Genomic DNA, 18,377 nt, shown 5'->3' with positions numbered 1-18,377 from the left:
TCTGGAGAAATCTATTTTTGCTTAAAAGGGCAATCTTTAGGTCCTAAAGAAATAGACCATATGGAATTGGGGGCATTGGAAAAGAGCTGACACTTCAAGAAAGAGTATTAAGGGCACTTTGGGGGTTGTAGTGATTTTCTTGTGTATATATATGTTCTGTTTCTTTTCCTTCACTACGTCTTGAACCTGCTAGCCATGGGTTGTTTGTTGGTTCTGGTATTTGTAGGACTATGGTCCTGACTTGTGTTTAGGCCAACAGCTCTTAGAATATAATGGCTTTGAGCTTTTAGATCATAATGGTAATTGAATTTTTATGGATTTCCTATTGTATCTTTTATTTGTCATATCTATCTTGTGGCTTTTCTTCTTCTCCAAGGGACACTCTTTAGAAAAGGATTCTTTGTTAGAGCCTGTGGTTTTCCTTATAGTAATGCCCCCCAAATGATCTGTTGTTGTAAAATGCTGAATGGGAGATTGAATGCTACTGTATCCTAGATCCAAGTGTTATATTGAATCTCTGGGAGCTTGAAGATCACCTTTGATTGACAAATAAGTCAGTTGGATGGAATGTTCCCAGGGAGTCATGCAAGAGGCAGGAGGAGGGGCAGTTAAGAATCTTGAAGGTGTTCTGGGTCTTTGACCTGTGCTGAGGCTAGAGATCGGTGGATCCTGGTCTTGGAGTGAGAGGGTGCAAACATCTCTCTCTGCAAACTCTTCCTGTACTTGAGATACCGTGCCAACCTGTACCTGACCACCACCTTGGTGTCTACTGCCCCTAGATATTAGGAATTACATCATCTAGATATCTAGGTTTCCCAGGGCCCGGGAGGGATCCAGGAAGTGGGCAGGAGAAAAAGAAAAGGGTGGAAATAACTCAACTGTAAGGCTGAAGATCTATTGAAGAAGAAGTCAAAATATCCCAACAGTTTACCTACTCTGGTTTAGTCCTGGCCAGGCTGAACCAAAGGGAAGCTACATTGATTCTTCATCTGCCAGCAGTTGAGATTTCATTAGCAACCAGTAGAGTAGGGTCTCCTATACCACAGTCCTTTACCCCTATCCTTCTTGTTAATATAAAGGTTAAAGTACTTTCCTAAAGCAGTGTCAAAACTTGTTTTGGGAAGGGAGAAATCGCAGTCAGAATACTAGGCGTTATCCTAGCTGAAGAGCCGAAATCAATATATCAATTAACCCCAGGTGGGTCCTGAAGGGATATACCTCTTAGAACTAAAGGATCCTGCCTGGGCAACTGTTATAAGGGAGAAGGGTCATCTTATTCTCTCTGTACATCAATTTACAATCTCAAACATATCAAGAGACTCCCAATAATTATAACACAAGTAACCTGCGATCATTTATTGAAAGTGTTGGTAGAATCTCTTTGGGAGAGCTTTGAAAGGTTCAAACACATTCATACAGAATTATTTTTAGTATAGATAGCTTTTCCAGGTTCTTATCCTTATGTGGTAAGGGAGCCTTAGGTGTTGTTTGTATGAATGGAGAGTGGTTGATAGTTGATTACAAGAGAAGAAAGTTCATATTTTTAAAACTTTTTGATTTCTCCTAGCTTGACCTCAAGGTTGGCAAGCTGATGGAGCATAACAAGACAAGTGACACAATGTTTGATTTTAAAGTTTTCCTTAACTATAATCATAGAATGAAAGGCACCTTAGAAATCATCCCTGGCATGTGTGAGCTTCTGTTTGAATACCTTCAATGATGGAGAATTTCTAGGCTATATGGATTCTTTTTATCAAGGAAAATCCTATGCAAAGGCTATAATCCCAATTAAAAAAATGTTACCTAGACATTATAGAGAAATTTGTTATATCTATGACATAAAAATATTAACTAGATGTGAATGAATTTTTATTTTGTCTTTATGATATAAATATTGAAGGACTTTATCACCTGGAAAAGATGGAAATTCTGTAAAATTTCATTTATTTTATAACTCTGAGAGGCTTCAATGGATAGTTAACTGCTGGCATTAGGTCTTAATCAGGTATTATCATATCCAGGTGGAAGCAAAGAAAAGAGCATTTGTTAGTCCTGGAGCTAAGAGGTTCAACTTAGTTCCCATCTTGGAGGCCAGCTTTGCAACCATTTTGCCTTCTAAACCTATATTTTCTTGTTCATGAAAAATGTTTGCCTTACTCAGACTGGCTTTAAAGATGGTGCTTTGTAAATCCTAAATAAACATATACTTATGTTGTACTATTTTTACTATTACTATTTGTTTTCAATTATGTTACATAAGAAAACTCTAGCCTTCTTTGCAATATCAAAGTATGGAACAAAAACTTTCAGGCTCTAAGCCAAACCAATGTTACAAACGAATAAAACATGATTTTGACATCTTATCAGATAATATTATTTTAAGTGACAACAGTTATTTTTAAAGCCTATGAGATTTAGGTGCCCCAATTCCTCAATTTAAAAAATTTTTCTCTCTTTTTTTTCCTTAAATTAAAAAAAAAACATTTTATTGATAGCTTTTATTTTTCCAATGCCTTCATTTCCCTATTGCCAGAGAGGAAGTGTTCTTTGAGATGGTACACACTTAAAACTGTAGAAACATGGTATGTGGCTAGATCCTTAGGCCTTGGCCAAGAGTATATATATAAAAAGATATTCAGTTTGACTGACTCAGGATGCAATCTTCTAGCCTCTGTAAGTCTGTCTCCTAAAATTTGAGATCTGGTATAAGAGTGGGATAGACATCTTGAAAGAACCATGGAATGTTGAGAGGAGAATCCAAGGGACAGTTGGAACAGAGAGATTTCTTGGAGTTGGGAACCTGAAAAGGGGGCCTTGAGCCAGAGAGGGAGGACATGAATCTGAGCTCTGAGATCCCCTGAAGGCACTTTTGGTTTCCTGACTAGAGAAGATGACTTGCTCCAGAGATATCTTGGCATCCTGCCATCTCCTAGATCACTAGCAGTGCTTAACTGTAGTTAGGGTCACTGGACTCCTGAGGAGCGGTTCCCTGAACCTCTCTTGCCTTGGACCTTTATCAGACAGTTTCCCACCCTTAGTCTGCTAATCAGTATAGCTCAGTGATGGGCAAACTACAGCATGTGGGCCAGATGAGGCCCCCTGAAATGTTCTATCTGGCCTTCGACATTATTCCTTATCTGACGAATACAATGAGTAGGATATACAATACAATGAAACTTCGAAAGAGTTGCCTTAGAAACAGACTGACAGATGAGCATTTCCTTTCCTTTGGCCCCCTCTTTAAAAAGTTTCCCCATCACTGATATAGCTTATAGGCAATAACATTAATTAGGGAAGGGCAGGAGAAGCTCTGGTTTGAGGGAAGCTTTGGCTATCCCTTCCGGGATAGAAGACTGAGCTGGACTATCCTTTTAGGGATTCCTGTGCCCCTCCCTCTTACAGATACCCTATATCACTCCTTCCCCTGTTGATCCTAATAAATATCAAAAGATCAGATCTGCATTAGTTCCATTGAGGGGGACTAGTCTGGGAGATGGTGCAACTGCTAGGTCAAGCTGATCTCCATCCTAAGCCTGACCTCTGACTACCTGCTGTGAGGAAAGGGGAAGTTTCCCTGTACCCCAACTTGCACCAACACTGAATCTGGGTGTTACTTCTCCTTGAGGGGGATATCATTACTTCAGCTCCTCAACTGCAGCCATGCACTTGCAGAGCCCCTCATTTTCAAAGGGGACCCAGTCCAGTCTCACTGTAATAAGGGGCAGCAGCAGTTAGAAGGGTACTTCTATTCCACCTTTACCTAGTTCTCAGTTACATCCCTCTCCTCCCAAGACACCCCCTTTTATTACAAGTAGGGAGCCAGCCAGGATTTTAGAACCTAGAAAAAACAGTTTAATAACAAAAAACAAAGGAAACCTGTAGAGAAACCAGATGGCAGCCATGTTGGGTGTGGCTGCCTACAGGAACACTCAAGGGACAAACCTCCTTGAGAATCAATACTAGGAAGATCATTTAAAGACACAGAAGCAACTTTCAAATAAAGTCAACATAGAGATTGCAGCAGACAGAACAGCTTTTATCTTGCTCAGCTGTTCCCTCCTCCTTTATTCATTTTGGGCCATGGTATTCAACTTATGGGTTGTAACTATACCTCACTACATCCTGCATATATAATCCACATGCATGACACTTACCAATGGATGAAACTAGAGACAACAATTTTGTGCCTTTCTGCCTACCACCATCGCAGTGGCAGCCTCCTTTTTGCAATTCTTTTGGTCACTGAAAAAGTTAGTGGGACAGATTCTGGGACACAAGGAAGAGGGCAAGGTTAAATTAGCAACATTAAAGAAAGAACTGGCAAAGATGATTGAGAAAGAAATAGGCAAACATCTTAATGGGGGAAAGGGGCAAGAGACAGAAACAGTAATGCAAATGGTAGGAAAAGATGGGTCAAGCCACCAGGGGGATATTACAGATTCCACAAAGCAAGACAATATACTAGGGGCTGAAGCAGCTATCCCAATACTACCCATCTGCAGCAGAGCCATTCTCCAGTCAGATTCCATGGTCGTCCATATAAAAAAACCACAAGCTATTCGCAAGTGGAGACCATGATAGCCTGAAGAAAAGGATGCCCAAGTATTATTTAAACCCCCACAAGTCAATAAAGGAGTTCAAAAGGGCGATCCCCTTGTATGAGCCTTCCTTTAGATATGTTGAAATTTTGCTTGGGGAGCTTTTTACACCCTCCCAAGGAAACCAGTTCATCCAAGAGACCAGGGACAACCCCAATCTAACCTCATGACCCAGAGAATATGGGGACCTTGAACTTTCTAACCCAGGGAAATGCCATTCTTGAAAAGATGTAGAGAGGATTTAGTCGAAGCGATGAAAATACATGCAAAAAGAACCCCATTCATGAGGGAAATTCAAAAAGATTAAGCAAGAGGCAGGGGAGCACCCTAGAACATATTTAGACAGGCTGTTCAAGCTGGGGAAAATGTTCTTGGTTTCCGAGACTTAACAATCCAACCTCCAACACTTCAGGAGGCAATTCATTAAAGGTAGTAACCTCCCCATTAGGGCATATTCTAACCAACGTTGTTCTGGGTAGGAGAATTTCTCTCTGAAGACCTGAGAAAAACAGCTTCATATATGCATGGTGGTTCAAGTGAAAGGGGTGACAAGGAATCAGGCAAAAGCAAGGATGAAACTATTGCAGACCTCAAAAGATAACTCAAGGAGGCTAAAACTACCATAAAACAGAAAGAAATTGAAGACATAAAGTATTTAGCCACCTTGCAAGCTAGAAACACCACCAGAAATCATATCCAACAAAGGCAGAACACAAATATTAGACGATGTTTTCTTTGTGGGAAATTTGGTCACATGGTGAGGGAATGTTATTACAAGTCACAAACAAACTTTAATAACAATAATAATAACAAGGAAGAATTACAACAACACACAAATTCAAAATATGGTAAAACAATAACAATAGCACTTACAGCAGAAGGAATAGATGTTGTGAACATGAATGTGGAAATACAAGTATTAGTCCAGAATTAAAAACAATGGAGGGGGCAGCTGGGTAGCTCAGTGGAGTGAGAGTCAGGCCTAGAGACAGGAGGTCCTAGGTTCAAACCTGGCCTCAGCCACTTCCCAGCTGTGTGACCCTGGGCAAGTCACTTGACCCCCATTGCCCACCCTTATCACTCTTCCACCTATGAGACAATACACCGAAGTACAAGGGTTTAAAAAACAAAACAAAACAGACAAACAAACAAAAAAAAAAACAATGGAAAAGTATCTCTCACAGGGAGCCAGACCTTGCTACTCTCAAGGTTTGTCTGGGACCCAATCAAACTTATGAATCAAGGAATCATTGTTAGCACTCAAAACAATAGAAAAAGGGTGCAAAAGCGTACATGTAAAAGGAAACCAAAAAGGGAAACTTTGGGATACACAAATAGATGGTGGGGATGGTCAAGCAAAGAATAAATCTAAAGAAATGACAGAAGAGGAGATGCAAATGAACAGAGATGTTGTGGAGATTAAGAATAGAATCTATAGGATAATAGATAGTGATTCAAGCAAAAAACAGACAAACATAAATGCACTTATAAAAGAATGGGAAGCAAACACAATGGCTGTCCTAACAAGCAAAGAAACAGACATTAAACAAAGCAAAGCAAAAGGAACAACAAACTTAAATCTAAAATCCTCAAAATGTTATAATGGAAGTGAGTTACTGGGAAATAACAATGAGATCCAAGTTAAATCCAAGAAGCAAATAGTTTATTCCTAAAACATCTCCAGGGAAGAACTCAATACAAAATGTACCAAACCTGCAAGCTTGTAAAAACACAAAGGAGCCTATAGAAAGATCTAATTGCTTAAAAGAAAACCAAAAGCAAACATCCAACCAGACTCATGCAGAAACAAGAGAGAATGAAGAGGAGAAAAGAAACAATCAGAGTAGACACAGAGTTACACTTCAACAATACGAAATCTCCATTGTCTATGAATACAGGATATAACATCATATTTCCTTCACAAATCCTAACTCCATTCAGTCTTGTGAATATCTCATACACAGTTGCAATAACTGATTGGAATGGAACTTTTAACAAAATGCAAGCTTTCCTTGAATCAAACTTTGATAAGTCACAGCAAAGAATGTTCAAGGAAGCCAACACATCTTTACCTTTCCCACAGTGAGTAACAGTAACAAAGCCAAGTCACAACATCAAATCCAATCATGACAACACCTTGCAACAAGAACATATAACCATCCACAAGATCACAGAAAACAGCGGTCAAACAGAAATGTTGGCAATAGCTAACACAAGCCTAGGGGAAGTGAACTCAAGCCATACTGAATCCAAAGCGCAAGCAAAGAATCTTGGAGGAGGGGGAAGCTGGGTAGCTCAGTGGATTGAGAGTCAGGCCTAGAGATTGGAGGTCCTAGGTTCAAATCTGACCTCAGACACTTCCCAGCTGTGTGACCCTGGGCAAGTCACTTGACCCCCATTGCCTACCTTTACCACTCTTCTACCTAGGAGCCAATACACAGAAGTTAAGCGTTTAAAAAAAAAGAAAAGAATCTTGGAGGAAAACAAACTAGGATTAGTATACAACAGACTTGGAGACCATAGAAATAGAAGCACTTAAGGTCCAAAAAACCCATGCACAGAAAACCCCAGCTGATGATCACAGTGGGGAATGAAATCTATCCTGCACTCTTTGACACAGAAGATACAGAACCAGAGCAAACTGTGGCTGATTGTCAGCAAAAGGAGGAAAGCACAGTATTTTCTCTTTGTTAAGGAGGGGTCAAAGCACCTTGCTTCTCTTATACAGTCTTGCTGACTGTTATCTCAGTGTGAACAGTTCCAGTGTAATGCTTGGTGGCTGTTGGCACCCAGCATTGACTAGGTTCAGTAATAACAGGCACCCATATAGTTAATTGTCCCAGAAATATTGAAGAAACAAAGCTCACATGGTCACTCTTCTTTTCCTGGGTTTCTAATTTGCAGATGGGGAAGGATGAGATGAGGTCTAGATGGTATTTAAAATACTCTTTTGCCTTTGCTTTTTGGGGAGTAGTTATTAGTTAGCATGGAGCCAATTAATTTGTTACTTGCTATATTACTGTCAGATATCAATGTCTAAGATCATCCATTTCCTAGACTGCTAAAAGTTTTACTTCCTATTCCCCACCTCAGAATATCTGTGACTTTCTACAAAAAAATAGCATTCATTTCAAATGGTCTAATGATCTAAAATATGTACTCTCTTGCTGAGAATTTGCTCTTATAGGGTTTTTAGAAAGGACTGACAGTGGGCTATGAGGGTTTGGGGGGGGGCAATATGTGTGTCCATTTATCATTACCTGACAGAACTGGGTTATATATATATTATTGTGAATATAAAACTTTTAGGTACACCACTCTCCCCTGTCCCAGCCCAAATATAGTGACATTGTCTAATCAGCAAGAGTGCTGTATTTCAGTTTATTTGGGATATTGTTCATTGTCATGTTAAAGATTCTTATGCTATGATTCCCATGTTTATTTTTTTCTTTATTTTTCTGACAGACTGAAATTTAAGGGAATGTATGGCTCTGAAAGTCTCTTAGATATCAAAACAAATAATATTTAAAATGCCAGGGTAAAACTTTAATTAGGGTAAGTGTGAGTTGTTGTTTTCCTTTCTGGTTTTAAGGAATGATTTGTGATTTTTAAATACTAAAAAGAAAATCTTGTATCTTTCTGAGCATTAGAGTCTCTGAGTTTTTGAAGGACTTAGGAATCTATGTGGTAAAGGCTGGTAGATCTTGTCAAAGGACTAGATGCCTTGGTGGCATCTGACAGGCAAACTCAAGTCAGTGAATCTTCAGGCCTGAGTCTTTGGGCTGCCTTGTTTCATCTCTGCATCATTTAGTTCTCCTTCTGTAGTTCCTCTTAATTGAGAGAGTAAGCTGGAAAAATGGAAATGAAATCTTATCCAAGTAAAGGCAGGACTTTTTTTCTTGGGTGAGACTTTTGAAATTATACTTTCTGACCATTTTGGGTAATCTTTCTGATTCATTTCTTTTGAAAAATTGTTCTTGAAAAGTGACAGTAAAGACACCTGAGCTCTGTTGCTGATGAACATTTAATTTCTTTTAAATTTAATTTCTTTTTTTCTCTTTCAGATACGAGTGGGGAAAACATTGCAGAATCTTTGGTATCAGAAGGCTTGGCGTGTCGGAGGGAAGGAATCAGAGCCAATAAGTATGTATGATTTTTCCTCTTGCCTCTTGGATCTCCCAGATTCTGTTTTAGTTCAGAGCTGGAAAAGCTGGAAGGGTTTGGTGGTTCTTGACAAGCATGTAGTTGCATGACAGCTTTATTGAAATTGAAGAAAATTTATAAGCAGTTGCTGTCATTTCAGGTTGTCTGACTGTTAGACCTAAATCCAGACATTCTGATGGAAGATGCCAGGCACTAGCAAGTAACAGGGTTGTGGTTTTTTTTTGTTTTTTTTTTTTGTCCTAGTCATGATGCGAATGTGCCATTTTGGGAAGTGAGTTTTAGGGCTGTTAATACTGTGTGAAATACAGTATTGGATTCTGCCTCACTGGTCTGAGAGCATCCAGTACAGTATATTGCTACTGCATTTATTTGATCCTCTTGACTTTTGAGAGGCAAGTGCTGAATCAGTAGTTGTTGTGGCCTGAGATGCTGCTTAATTATGTACCTACCAGATGGCTTTTAGAGAAGCAGCTGTAGATAGATTTCTGATTAAATCATGGTAATTAGACTTAGGAGAAGTTTGATGTGCTGCCCTATCACCTGTCCCTGTGTACCTCCAATAGCAATTCAATTCAAGTAGCATAGCTCTTAAATCCTCATAGTAACATCATACCTTATATCTTTGCCACAGGCCATTTGAAGGGACATGTGTTGGTGGGTACATCAATATACTAGTGGGTATGTTTATGTGTTGTAAGAGTGCTCTGTTTTTCCAAACATTTGTATTTTGGTGGTATTTTTGGAAGCATGCCAAAGTTGATGTCACAGACAATTGCTGGAATGCTTACTTTTGTGGATATTTTTAGGAACACATATTCCGCCTCTGTGAATATAAAGTAAATAAACCCTAGAGCACAGTCAAGGTAAAGATCTAATCATTTAAAAAATGGAAACCCCACAAGAAGTCCTGGGTGTTTATTTCTCCAAGGTTGAATATAGGCCTAAGTGTTACTCTCTTTGTTGTGTTTTTGTTTCTTTTTCTTAAGCTACAGTATTTTTTCCCTTTGAGAACTAGAAGGTGTTATTTTCCTTTGTGCCCTGTCCTTAAATTTTTTGTCATAGATACAAATAGCCTTTGACTATTTGGGGAAATCCATGTACCGTTTCTCAGAATGTTTTAAAATTTGCAAAAGAACATACATAGAACTACAAAAGAAACAAATAGTATTGAAAACAATTAGCAAACTTAAAACAAAGTTTATGGCCCAAAAAGTTAAGAACCTCTGCTATGGACTATGAGCTCTAATAATATAGCTACCTTTGTATGAATTTACAGGTTGGAGATTTGAGAAGCTTGCTCTACTTGAAAATCAGTGTGGAGGGAACAGCTGGGTGGCTCAGTGGATTGAGAGTCAGGCCCAGAGCCTCAGATACTTACTGGCTGTGTGGCCCTGGGCAAATCACTTGACCCCCATTGCCTAGCCCTTACCACTCTTCTGTCTTAGAAACAATACAAAGTATTGATTCTAAGATAGAAGATAAGGGTTTTAAAAAAAAAAAAAGTCAGTGTGGATTTGAACACAGCAGCTTCCTAATGGGAAAAGCTGGACCTTTACTTGGCATTACTTTTCTAGGGATGTTGGTTACCTCCTGAGATATTAGCTTTGAAAGGCCTTTTATTACAAAGTCCAATTCACTTTGGTCACCAAGAAGACAAATAAATCATTTGTGTACATGGACTTTCTGTGTGCTCTGTGCTAGATGGTGAGATTCTCCTTCTTGGCTCATTTTGGAATACTTTAGATTTACGATGATAGGGGTTGAATGTTCTTCAGATTTGCTCTAGTGCTTAATTTATTTGATGATAATATAATGAAAATAGCTATATTGTATGTGCTCCTCAAGAACTCTGTTCTTTAGACTTATCTGAGGGAGATGAAAGGGGTTCTTTATCTTTCTTCCTCTCCTTTCAATATCTTGGTTTTTTTTTTTTAACCTTTACTTTCTGTCTTAGAATCAATACCAAGTATCTATTCCAAGTCAGAAGAGCAGTAAGGGCTAGACAATTAGGGTTAACTAACTTGCCTAGAGTCACATAGCTAGGAAGCATCTGAGGCCAGTTTGAATCCAAGACTTCCTGTCTCTAGGCCTGGCTCTCTATCCACTGAGCCACCTTAGCTGCCTTTAGTTCTATATCTTCTTGAACTGAGACTGGGTCATTCCTCTTAATTCTGGCCTTATTAAAAGGAATTACTGGCAAGGCTTCCAGCTTCCATCCATCTTTCCAGATTGTTGGGATCTCAAGGTAGTGAGAAAGAACTGGCAATAAGGTAGTGAATAGAGAGTCAGCTTTGGAGTCAGGACAACTTAGGTTCAAGGGCTGCCTCTGGCACATACCGGCTGGGTGATCTCAGAAGTGAGCCAGGCAACTCTTTAAAACTAATAATTATGTAACACTTGCTGATCTGCATTTTCTTTTTGGTATTTTCATATATCAATGAAATCAGAACCAGATTTTTAAAAATGTAGTGAAACTAGATTGTGTTGTTATTGCTCAGGCCATAATTCATTAAAATGGCCACATTAATTAAAATGGTTTTGATTTTAATTATGCTACTTGGATGACTTAGGTTTGGAATCTGAAAATGCCATTGACTAGTCTTTATGTACCTCTACTCTAGAGGAGACCTTTGACAATTAAGATGTTATTGTGGTCAAATATTTATTGATATTCCTGGGCATTCTCTATTCTAGATAGTTGTCCCTAGCATTTTTATCTGCCATCTGAACTTCTGTTTCCATGTCTCAGCCCAGAGCAGAATCGGCTTGCTGAATGTGAGGACCAGGCAAAAATGGCTAAGAAAGGCATGTGGAGTGAGGGAAACGGTTCTCACACAATCCGGGACCTCAAATATACCATTGAAAACCCAAGGCACTTTGTGGATTCTCACCACCAGAAACCCGTCAATGGTGAGTCACTTGGTTTGGGGAGGGCAAAGGAGAAAAAGTAAATAGAATTAAAAGTGCACCCAGGGTAGGCCTTTACTTGAATTGTTGGGTTTTCTTTTCCTCTGCAACTCATTTAATGTTGAGAGTGTCATTTGTAAAAGTTGAGTCTGAGTGGGGTAATGTGTGCTGATCTTTGTGGCCTAGAAGGAATTTTGAGCCCATTTCACATAGACCATATATCCATGCTTAGAAAAATGTTTTGATGTTCTCTCAAAAACAAGGCAAACTATTCATGCTTTTCCATATCTGTAATCTCCTTCCAGCCTTCTAAAATAGGTTGTTCCTGAGTTTGTAACATGTTTTAGTTTATTTTGAGTTATGATTTGAGAACTTAAAATCCTTCCCTATCCCTTTTCTAGCCTTGAAAGGAAGATCTGGATTCAAATATGTCAGACATATGTTGACTATATGACCCTTAGCTTTTTGGTGCTTATGGCAAGTGTTTAAAGAATACAAACTGTGCCACTGGAGAGAGTGTCCTTATCAGGAAACTCTCTACCAATAGTATCTGCAGATATTTCTTGTACGTTTGTTATTCTTGGTCTACAATTTAACCTTGGACACATCACTTCTCTGTGGGCCTTAGTTTTCTCATATGTAAAACAAAAATCTTGGCCTTGATGAACTTTAAATCCAGTGTCTGAGGCAGCAAGTGACATGGTGGATAAAGTATTTGAGTCAGGAAGAGCCAAGTTTAGATCCTGCCCTAGACAGTTACTAGCTGGGTAACTTTGAGAAATCACTCTTTTAGCTTCAGTTTCGACAGTTTCAGTTTCTACAATGGGCATTATCCTATGAGCCCCTATCTCACAGGAGCATGAAATGTGATGCTCAACCTTACAGTAAAGTATAAATGTTAACTGTTAGGAGGAGGATGGAGAGGATGAAGATGATGACCATCACTGTGCTGGGTACATAGAGCACTCACCACCTATTAGTCTTCAGATATAGAATCATATTCTTGCCAGTGGAAAAGCTCTAGCCCTGGAGCAAAAAGGACTAAACTTTAGCTATACAAGCTCAATCCAATTCAACAAGCATTTATGGGCTGCATTAGGCTTTGACCTTGTCTTCCTTCCAGGAACTTCTGGTATGCTAGTGGGGCATATCTACATTGTACCTACAGATAAATACAAAGTAGATACAAAATCACTACAACCCATTTGGAATTGGAGCATTAACAACTGAGGCCATGAGGTAAAAAGCCTCTTGTCAAAGCTGGCCCTTGAGCTAGACTTTTTGAAGTGAGCTGAGAGTGAGAAATCTGTGATTAGCATTTTAAAGATCTAATGATAACTTTTGGGATTTAGACTTCTAATGCTGTGAGTAATTATTATCAGTTCTATAGAGGAAGATTTTTTTACTCACTCCTATCTGAGTTGGGGGCATGAGTTATCTGTGATTTGCATTTGGGGTGTTTTTCAGTTCATCCTGTGTCTGGACACTCCCAGGTATTGGTTGTTCTACCCCTGACCATTATGTTTTTTTTTCAATATCTCAGAAGACTTAATTTCTTATTTTTGTCACAGCCATCATCGAGCACGTGCGAGACGGCAGCGTGGTCAGGGCTCTGCTCCTGCCCGAATATTACCTGGTCACAGTCATGCTTTCAGGGATCAAGGTCAGGTTGTGCATGTGGGCTGTGGATGGGTAGGACATTCCCTTTAGTTAGGTAGCCTTATATGTGGTCTGTAGTAGGCTGCAATTATTGATATTAAATTACATTGTTGTTTGACCTTGAGGTTAGTTGTTTCCAGCTCTCTGTTCTATTCTGAAAAAGAGTGCCCCTGTTTAAAACCTATACTGGGATTAATTTGAGCTGGAACAAAGCAAAGAAAATCTCGTAGGGATTGTTTGGTTGAAGATTTAGAGGGGGAAGGTACTTTGGAGGATATTAATCTGGGGAGAGGGAAGGGATACCCTGGAGTTTAGGTGATTGTGACTTATATTGCTGCAAATTATCCTTTCCTATGAGATAATTAGATCTTAAACCCTAGTGAGTCCTTGTTTGGTAAAACATTGTCTTCAACCATGTTTAAAACTCCCTTGGGATTATGTGGCAGCTTCATTATCATTTAGCAATAACACTTTTAAGGTAGGATAGAAAACCTAGTTCGAAACTTTTTAAAGCTAATTTTACTGAGGTTTCCATAAAGAAGATCTAGCCTGACTTATGAGTGACATTCATCATTAGGATGAGCTGTACAGATTCAGTAGCTGACCTGATTTTTGCTTTTGCCTCTAGTGTCCAACTTTCAGAAGAGAACTGGATGGCCCTGAGACACCAGAGCCATTTGCAGCAGAAGCTAAATTCTTCACTGAATCTCGACTCTTGCAGAGAGATGTACAGATCATCCTGGAAAGCTCCCATAACCAGAACATGCTCGGCACTGTCCTTCATCCAGTGAGTCATGTTTTGTAAATAGGAATTGATGGTTACAGGAATTAGAATTTAGTGATGAAGGACTTGTTTGCATTCCAAAATTGCATGGAAATTGCATGTGGTTGAAAGAATCTTTTTCATGGACCGATGTCCCACCTGTCCCTTTGATTTCCAAGGCACTTAAGGAAGTATAAGTTAATAGGGCAGAATGAGACACAGGCATGGGCTCATTTGTCATCTGTAGAGATTTAGACTTCAGCCTTCCTTGGATACTAGGAAAAAGATAAGCTGTCTCAGGCTTGTTTTAAGAAGATACATGTTCAAGCTGGGAAAGATTAGGAAATTCTTGTATAGACAGAGTAGAATGTCACTTGAGATTCTAGGATGGATATCTAAAACATCAGTGAAGCTACATTAGACCCACCTGGCAATTTTTAACTATGTTTTCTGCCTCCTAATTCTGTTTTCTGAATAGGCAATATCAACATTATAACAAACCAAAATTTGTGACTATCATGAGACTACTTGAATGCTTATCTTGATTACTGGGTGCAAGTTGGATAAGAAGTAGTGACCCCTGGTAGTTTGGCAAATTTATCATTTCTAGATTGTGGTAGAATATATCATCATTACTGCTTTCTACTTAGTTTGGGATTAAACTACCATGATGATGGTTGTGCTGACAGGACTAAGTTTGAAGTGTATCTTAGTCACCATTTAAACTGCCCCTTTTGTGACCTAAGTTCCCAGAAAGAATAGGAATCTGGACTTGGTCTCCCAGTTGTCCTGGGAAGGTTACTGTTATAGACTGAACATTCTTAGAATGAGGATTCCAATATATGAGCTAGAACTGAACCAGTGTAGCTTGAGTCATTTTGTATCTTTCTCCTTTTCTCATTTTCCCTTTGGAATGGGAAAAGAATGATGCCATTATGGGAAAGAAGAGTGAGACATACTAGCTACTAAAGATAGCAGTATGCTATTCCTAGAAGAAAAGCTATTGAAATGAGAAGTTCTGCTTGTTCTTCAATGGAATTCTGGAGTTGTTTCTACTTGAGAGAAATGATTCTTGATATTGTCCTGTTACGATCCTGAAGCTCAAGAGATGGGAAGTTTTCTTGATTGCTAATGGGAAGGAAAAGGGCTAGAGATTGGATTTTTTTGCTGTATGGTAAGAATAATTTGTCCTTCAATCCCCATTTTCCCATTTTTCCAGAATGGCAACATCACAGAGCTTTTGCTGAAGGAAGGCTTTGCACGCTGTGTGGACTGGTCAATTGCAGTATACACAAGAGGCGCGGAGAAGCTGAGAGCAGCTGAAAGGTAAGATCTGTTGGACTCTTTCAGTGGGACCTAAGGGTAAGGGTGAGGTAAATGTCAGTGAGAGAAGTTCCTTAGCCTTCTTTTGTCCCCTATCCTAGGGCCTGCTTTATGGGAGTTAGGAAAATTTCTCTTCTTTTGAGATTCATAATTTTCATATTGGATCAGTCCAGCTCAGTATAAGGTGCTGAGTACTTTACTATTCCATCCAACAATATTATACAGATGAGAGAGAAGTTTCCATGTGCTTGAGCCATTCTAGGTTCTGTTTAATATGAATTTAGAATAGTTTTTGCTTCTTCATCAGACTTGTAGATTGGCTGTGAAAGAGGTACTAAGGCTTTAAACTTCTTCACACCAAGAATAAGGTGGGAGATGGGAGACACATTTGGGTTCTGGTTAATTCCCCTGGGCCAGTGATGGGCAAACTATTCCCTGTGGGCCAGATCCAGGCCGTAGTTTGCCCATCACTGCCTTAAGCAATTCCCTAATCACAATGCCCCCACATCCAGATATAGTGATTAGGCAAACTATGACCTGGGATCTGGCCCACAGGGAATAGTTTGCCCATCACTGCCCTGGGCTCATCTTTGTTCTCTGAGGGGTGACAGACTTCTGAAATGCAGTGAGCTAATGCAGATCCATTGTCCCATCTAGTATGCCATCACATAGTAGGTCCCTGACTGTGGCAGTCTATGAAATAAATTAAAATGCTAATGCCCCTCAGTCCTGTGTGTCTCCTTTTCACTTTTGGAGTGAGTGTCAGAATGGTAGAGAAAGGGGCAGAGGGGGTTAAGAATTACAATTTTGAGATCATTTACAAACTTCATCTTGACAATTGATACTCCAAATGTGAGATACTTGTCCAGTGACTAATGAGTGGGCATTTTGCTGGAGGAATTTTGCTAGTAAAATGATTATATTTAACATCTTAAAATTTTATAATGAACTTTATTTAGCAATCATTTTGTGGATTTTTAAGGTACTGATTTGACTGCTAAATTTTATGAAATCCAGCTTCTCAGTTTTTGATACTTCTAAAAGTGTCAGGAACTCAAAGTTCCTTGTTGTGGTGGAAAGAACATTGGAATTGGTCAGAAACCAAGATTTGTAGTCCAGCCCTAGTCGAAACTGTCTTTGAGACATCAGGCAAGTCACTTATCCAACCACCTTAACAACATAGAGAATATTTCTACTACCTTCTTCATATACTCTTTTTTTCCCCCAAAATCCTTACTTTCTGTCTTAGAATCAATGCTAAGTATTGGTTCCAAGGCAGAAGACTGGTAAGGACTAGGCAATTGGGGTTGTGACTTGTCCAGAGCCATACAGCTAAGAAGTATCTTGAGGCCTGATTTGAACCCAGGACCTCCACTGAGCCACTTAGTTGTCCCTACTTTATAACCCTTAAAATACTAGAGCTGGAAGAGGCCTTAGTTCAGTCTCCTCATTTTATATATGAAGAGATTTATAAGCTGTAAAGACAGAAATATGACCTAACATTGTTATTAATGATAATAATAAACTACCAGCATTATAGTGAAACAGAAGGATTATTTTTCTTGAACTTTGAGTTCCTCATGTTCGCCACAGTATTAGTAATATATAAAAAGAGGTGTGTGTGGGGAACTCCACTAAATATGACTTTGCCACATTAAATTGACTCAGTTTTACTTTAGATTAGTCATCATCAATAGTTTGTTTTGTCATCCTCATCAACCTATGTGAAGTGAAGGTTGGCTTGGATGAAGGAAAATCTTTGCTCTACTTTGCCATTTTAGTTTATTTCTTGACTTGTAGCATTTCCAATTATATGCCAGTTTTCTTATTTATTTTCTGCAAAGATGGAGGATTTGAAAAGACAAGAAACAAAAGGTGTCCTTTGTTAGGGTATGGGAGCTTGCCATGTGCAGATTAGCAGACACACCTGATGATCTTGAGTTGTCTATATTTGAAAGTGCCTTTCCAGCATCAGCATCTCACTGTTGGGCTGGGTTTGAAATTCTATTAAGTGCACTGGTTCTGCTTATCATTCCATAGATTTCTGCCTTTGAATCATAGATCCGAGAGACTTATAGCAACATGAATTGACTGATAAAATTATTCTAATTCCTTAATAGTTTCATTTTATCTTCTTTACTTGTAAATAGAAATTAGGTTTTCAAAAGACATGTGTATATTTGCAGTGGTGACTGAGGAAATTAGCTTTTGAATCTTCAAGGAGTTCTGCAGTTGAGGATTGAAAAGATTCTCCTTAAGCATAGAATTCCTTGCATTTCTGAGTATTTCTATGGTTATTTATTAAAAACCTTTGTCTTTTTAGTGAAGAAAGGTTTTTACAAAGATTTTGCATCTGTTTTATTAGTCACTGCTGCATTTTTTGCATTCTTTGTTCCTTGCAGAAAGCAGCTACTATATGAGTAGTTTCTAGCTATTTCATTAAATTCACTCTAGAGAAAATTTATTAAACATAAAATAGGTGCTGAGGATACAAGATAAAAATAAACACATCCCTCTTCTGAGGAGCTAATGTTCTACTAGAGGAATCAACATATGTACAACTAAGTCAATGAAGGGTATTTTAGGGAGAAAGTAAGCACTACTAAATTTGGAGTTAGAAGACCTGGTTTTAAATCCAGTCTCTTCTTTGTGCTGCCTGTATGATCTTAGATATCATTTAACTCATTTCTTTATCTACAAATTAAGTGGTTTAGACTGGATAGACTCTGACATTCCTTCTAGTTCTAGATAGATCTTTGGTGTGACCTGTTGGTGTAAATCAACTTGGGGAAAACATGTAAAGGTGTGAGGAGGAGATAGAACAATTGGTAGACTACTTTGGCTGGAATTTGAAGTGAATAAAGTCAGGGTGGGAAGTATAATAGCAAATGAGTTTCAAAGGGTAGTTTGGAGCCATATTGTGAAGGATTTTGATTATCTGACTAAGGGATTGTGTTTTTATC

At 38.8% G+C, this 18,377-nt stretch overlaps 1 protein-coding gene across 1 annotated transcript in view; it reads left to right on the top strand.

Annotated features, from left to right (window-relative positions):
- SND1 (staphylococcal nuclease and tudor domain containing 1) overlaps positions 1-18,377 on the top strand; it is a 524,029-nt gene that overhangs the window by 36,670 nt on the left and 468,982 nt on the right. The window contains exons 4-8 of the mRNA XM_044679610.1: positions 8,663-8,741; positions 11,512-11,672; positions 13,241-13,332; positions 13,957-14,115; positions 15,311-15,417. Of these exons, the coding sequence (XP_044535545.1) occupies positions 8,663-8,741; positions 11,512-11,672; positions 13,241-13,332; positions 13,957-14,115; positions 15,311-15,417 (598 nt within the window). The remainder of the gene's footprint in view (positions 1-8,662; positions 8,742-11,511; positions 11,673-13,240; positions 13,333-13,956; positions 14,116-15,310; positions 15,418-18,377) is intronic.

The sequence above is a fragment of the Gracilinanus agilis genome, chromosome 5 (genome assembly GCF_016433145.1).
Source record: "Gracilinanus agilis isolate LMUSP501 chromosome 5, AgileGrace, whole genome shotgun sequence".
Taxonomy (NCBI): Eukaryota; Metazoa; Chordata; class Mammalia; order Didelphimorphia; family Didelphidae; genus Gracilinanus; species Gracilinanus agilis.
This window is presented reverse-complemented; position numbering and strand designations above follow the sequence as displayed.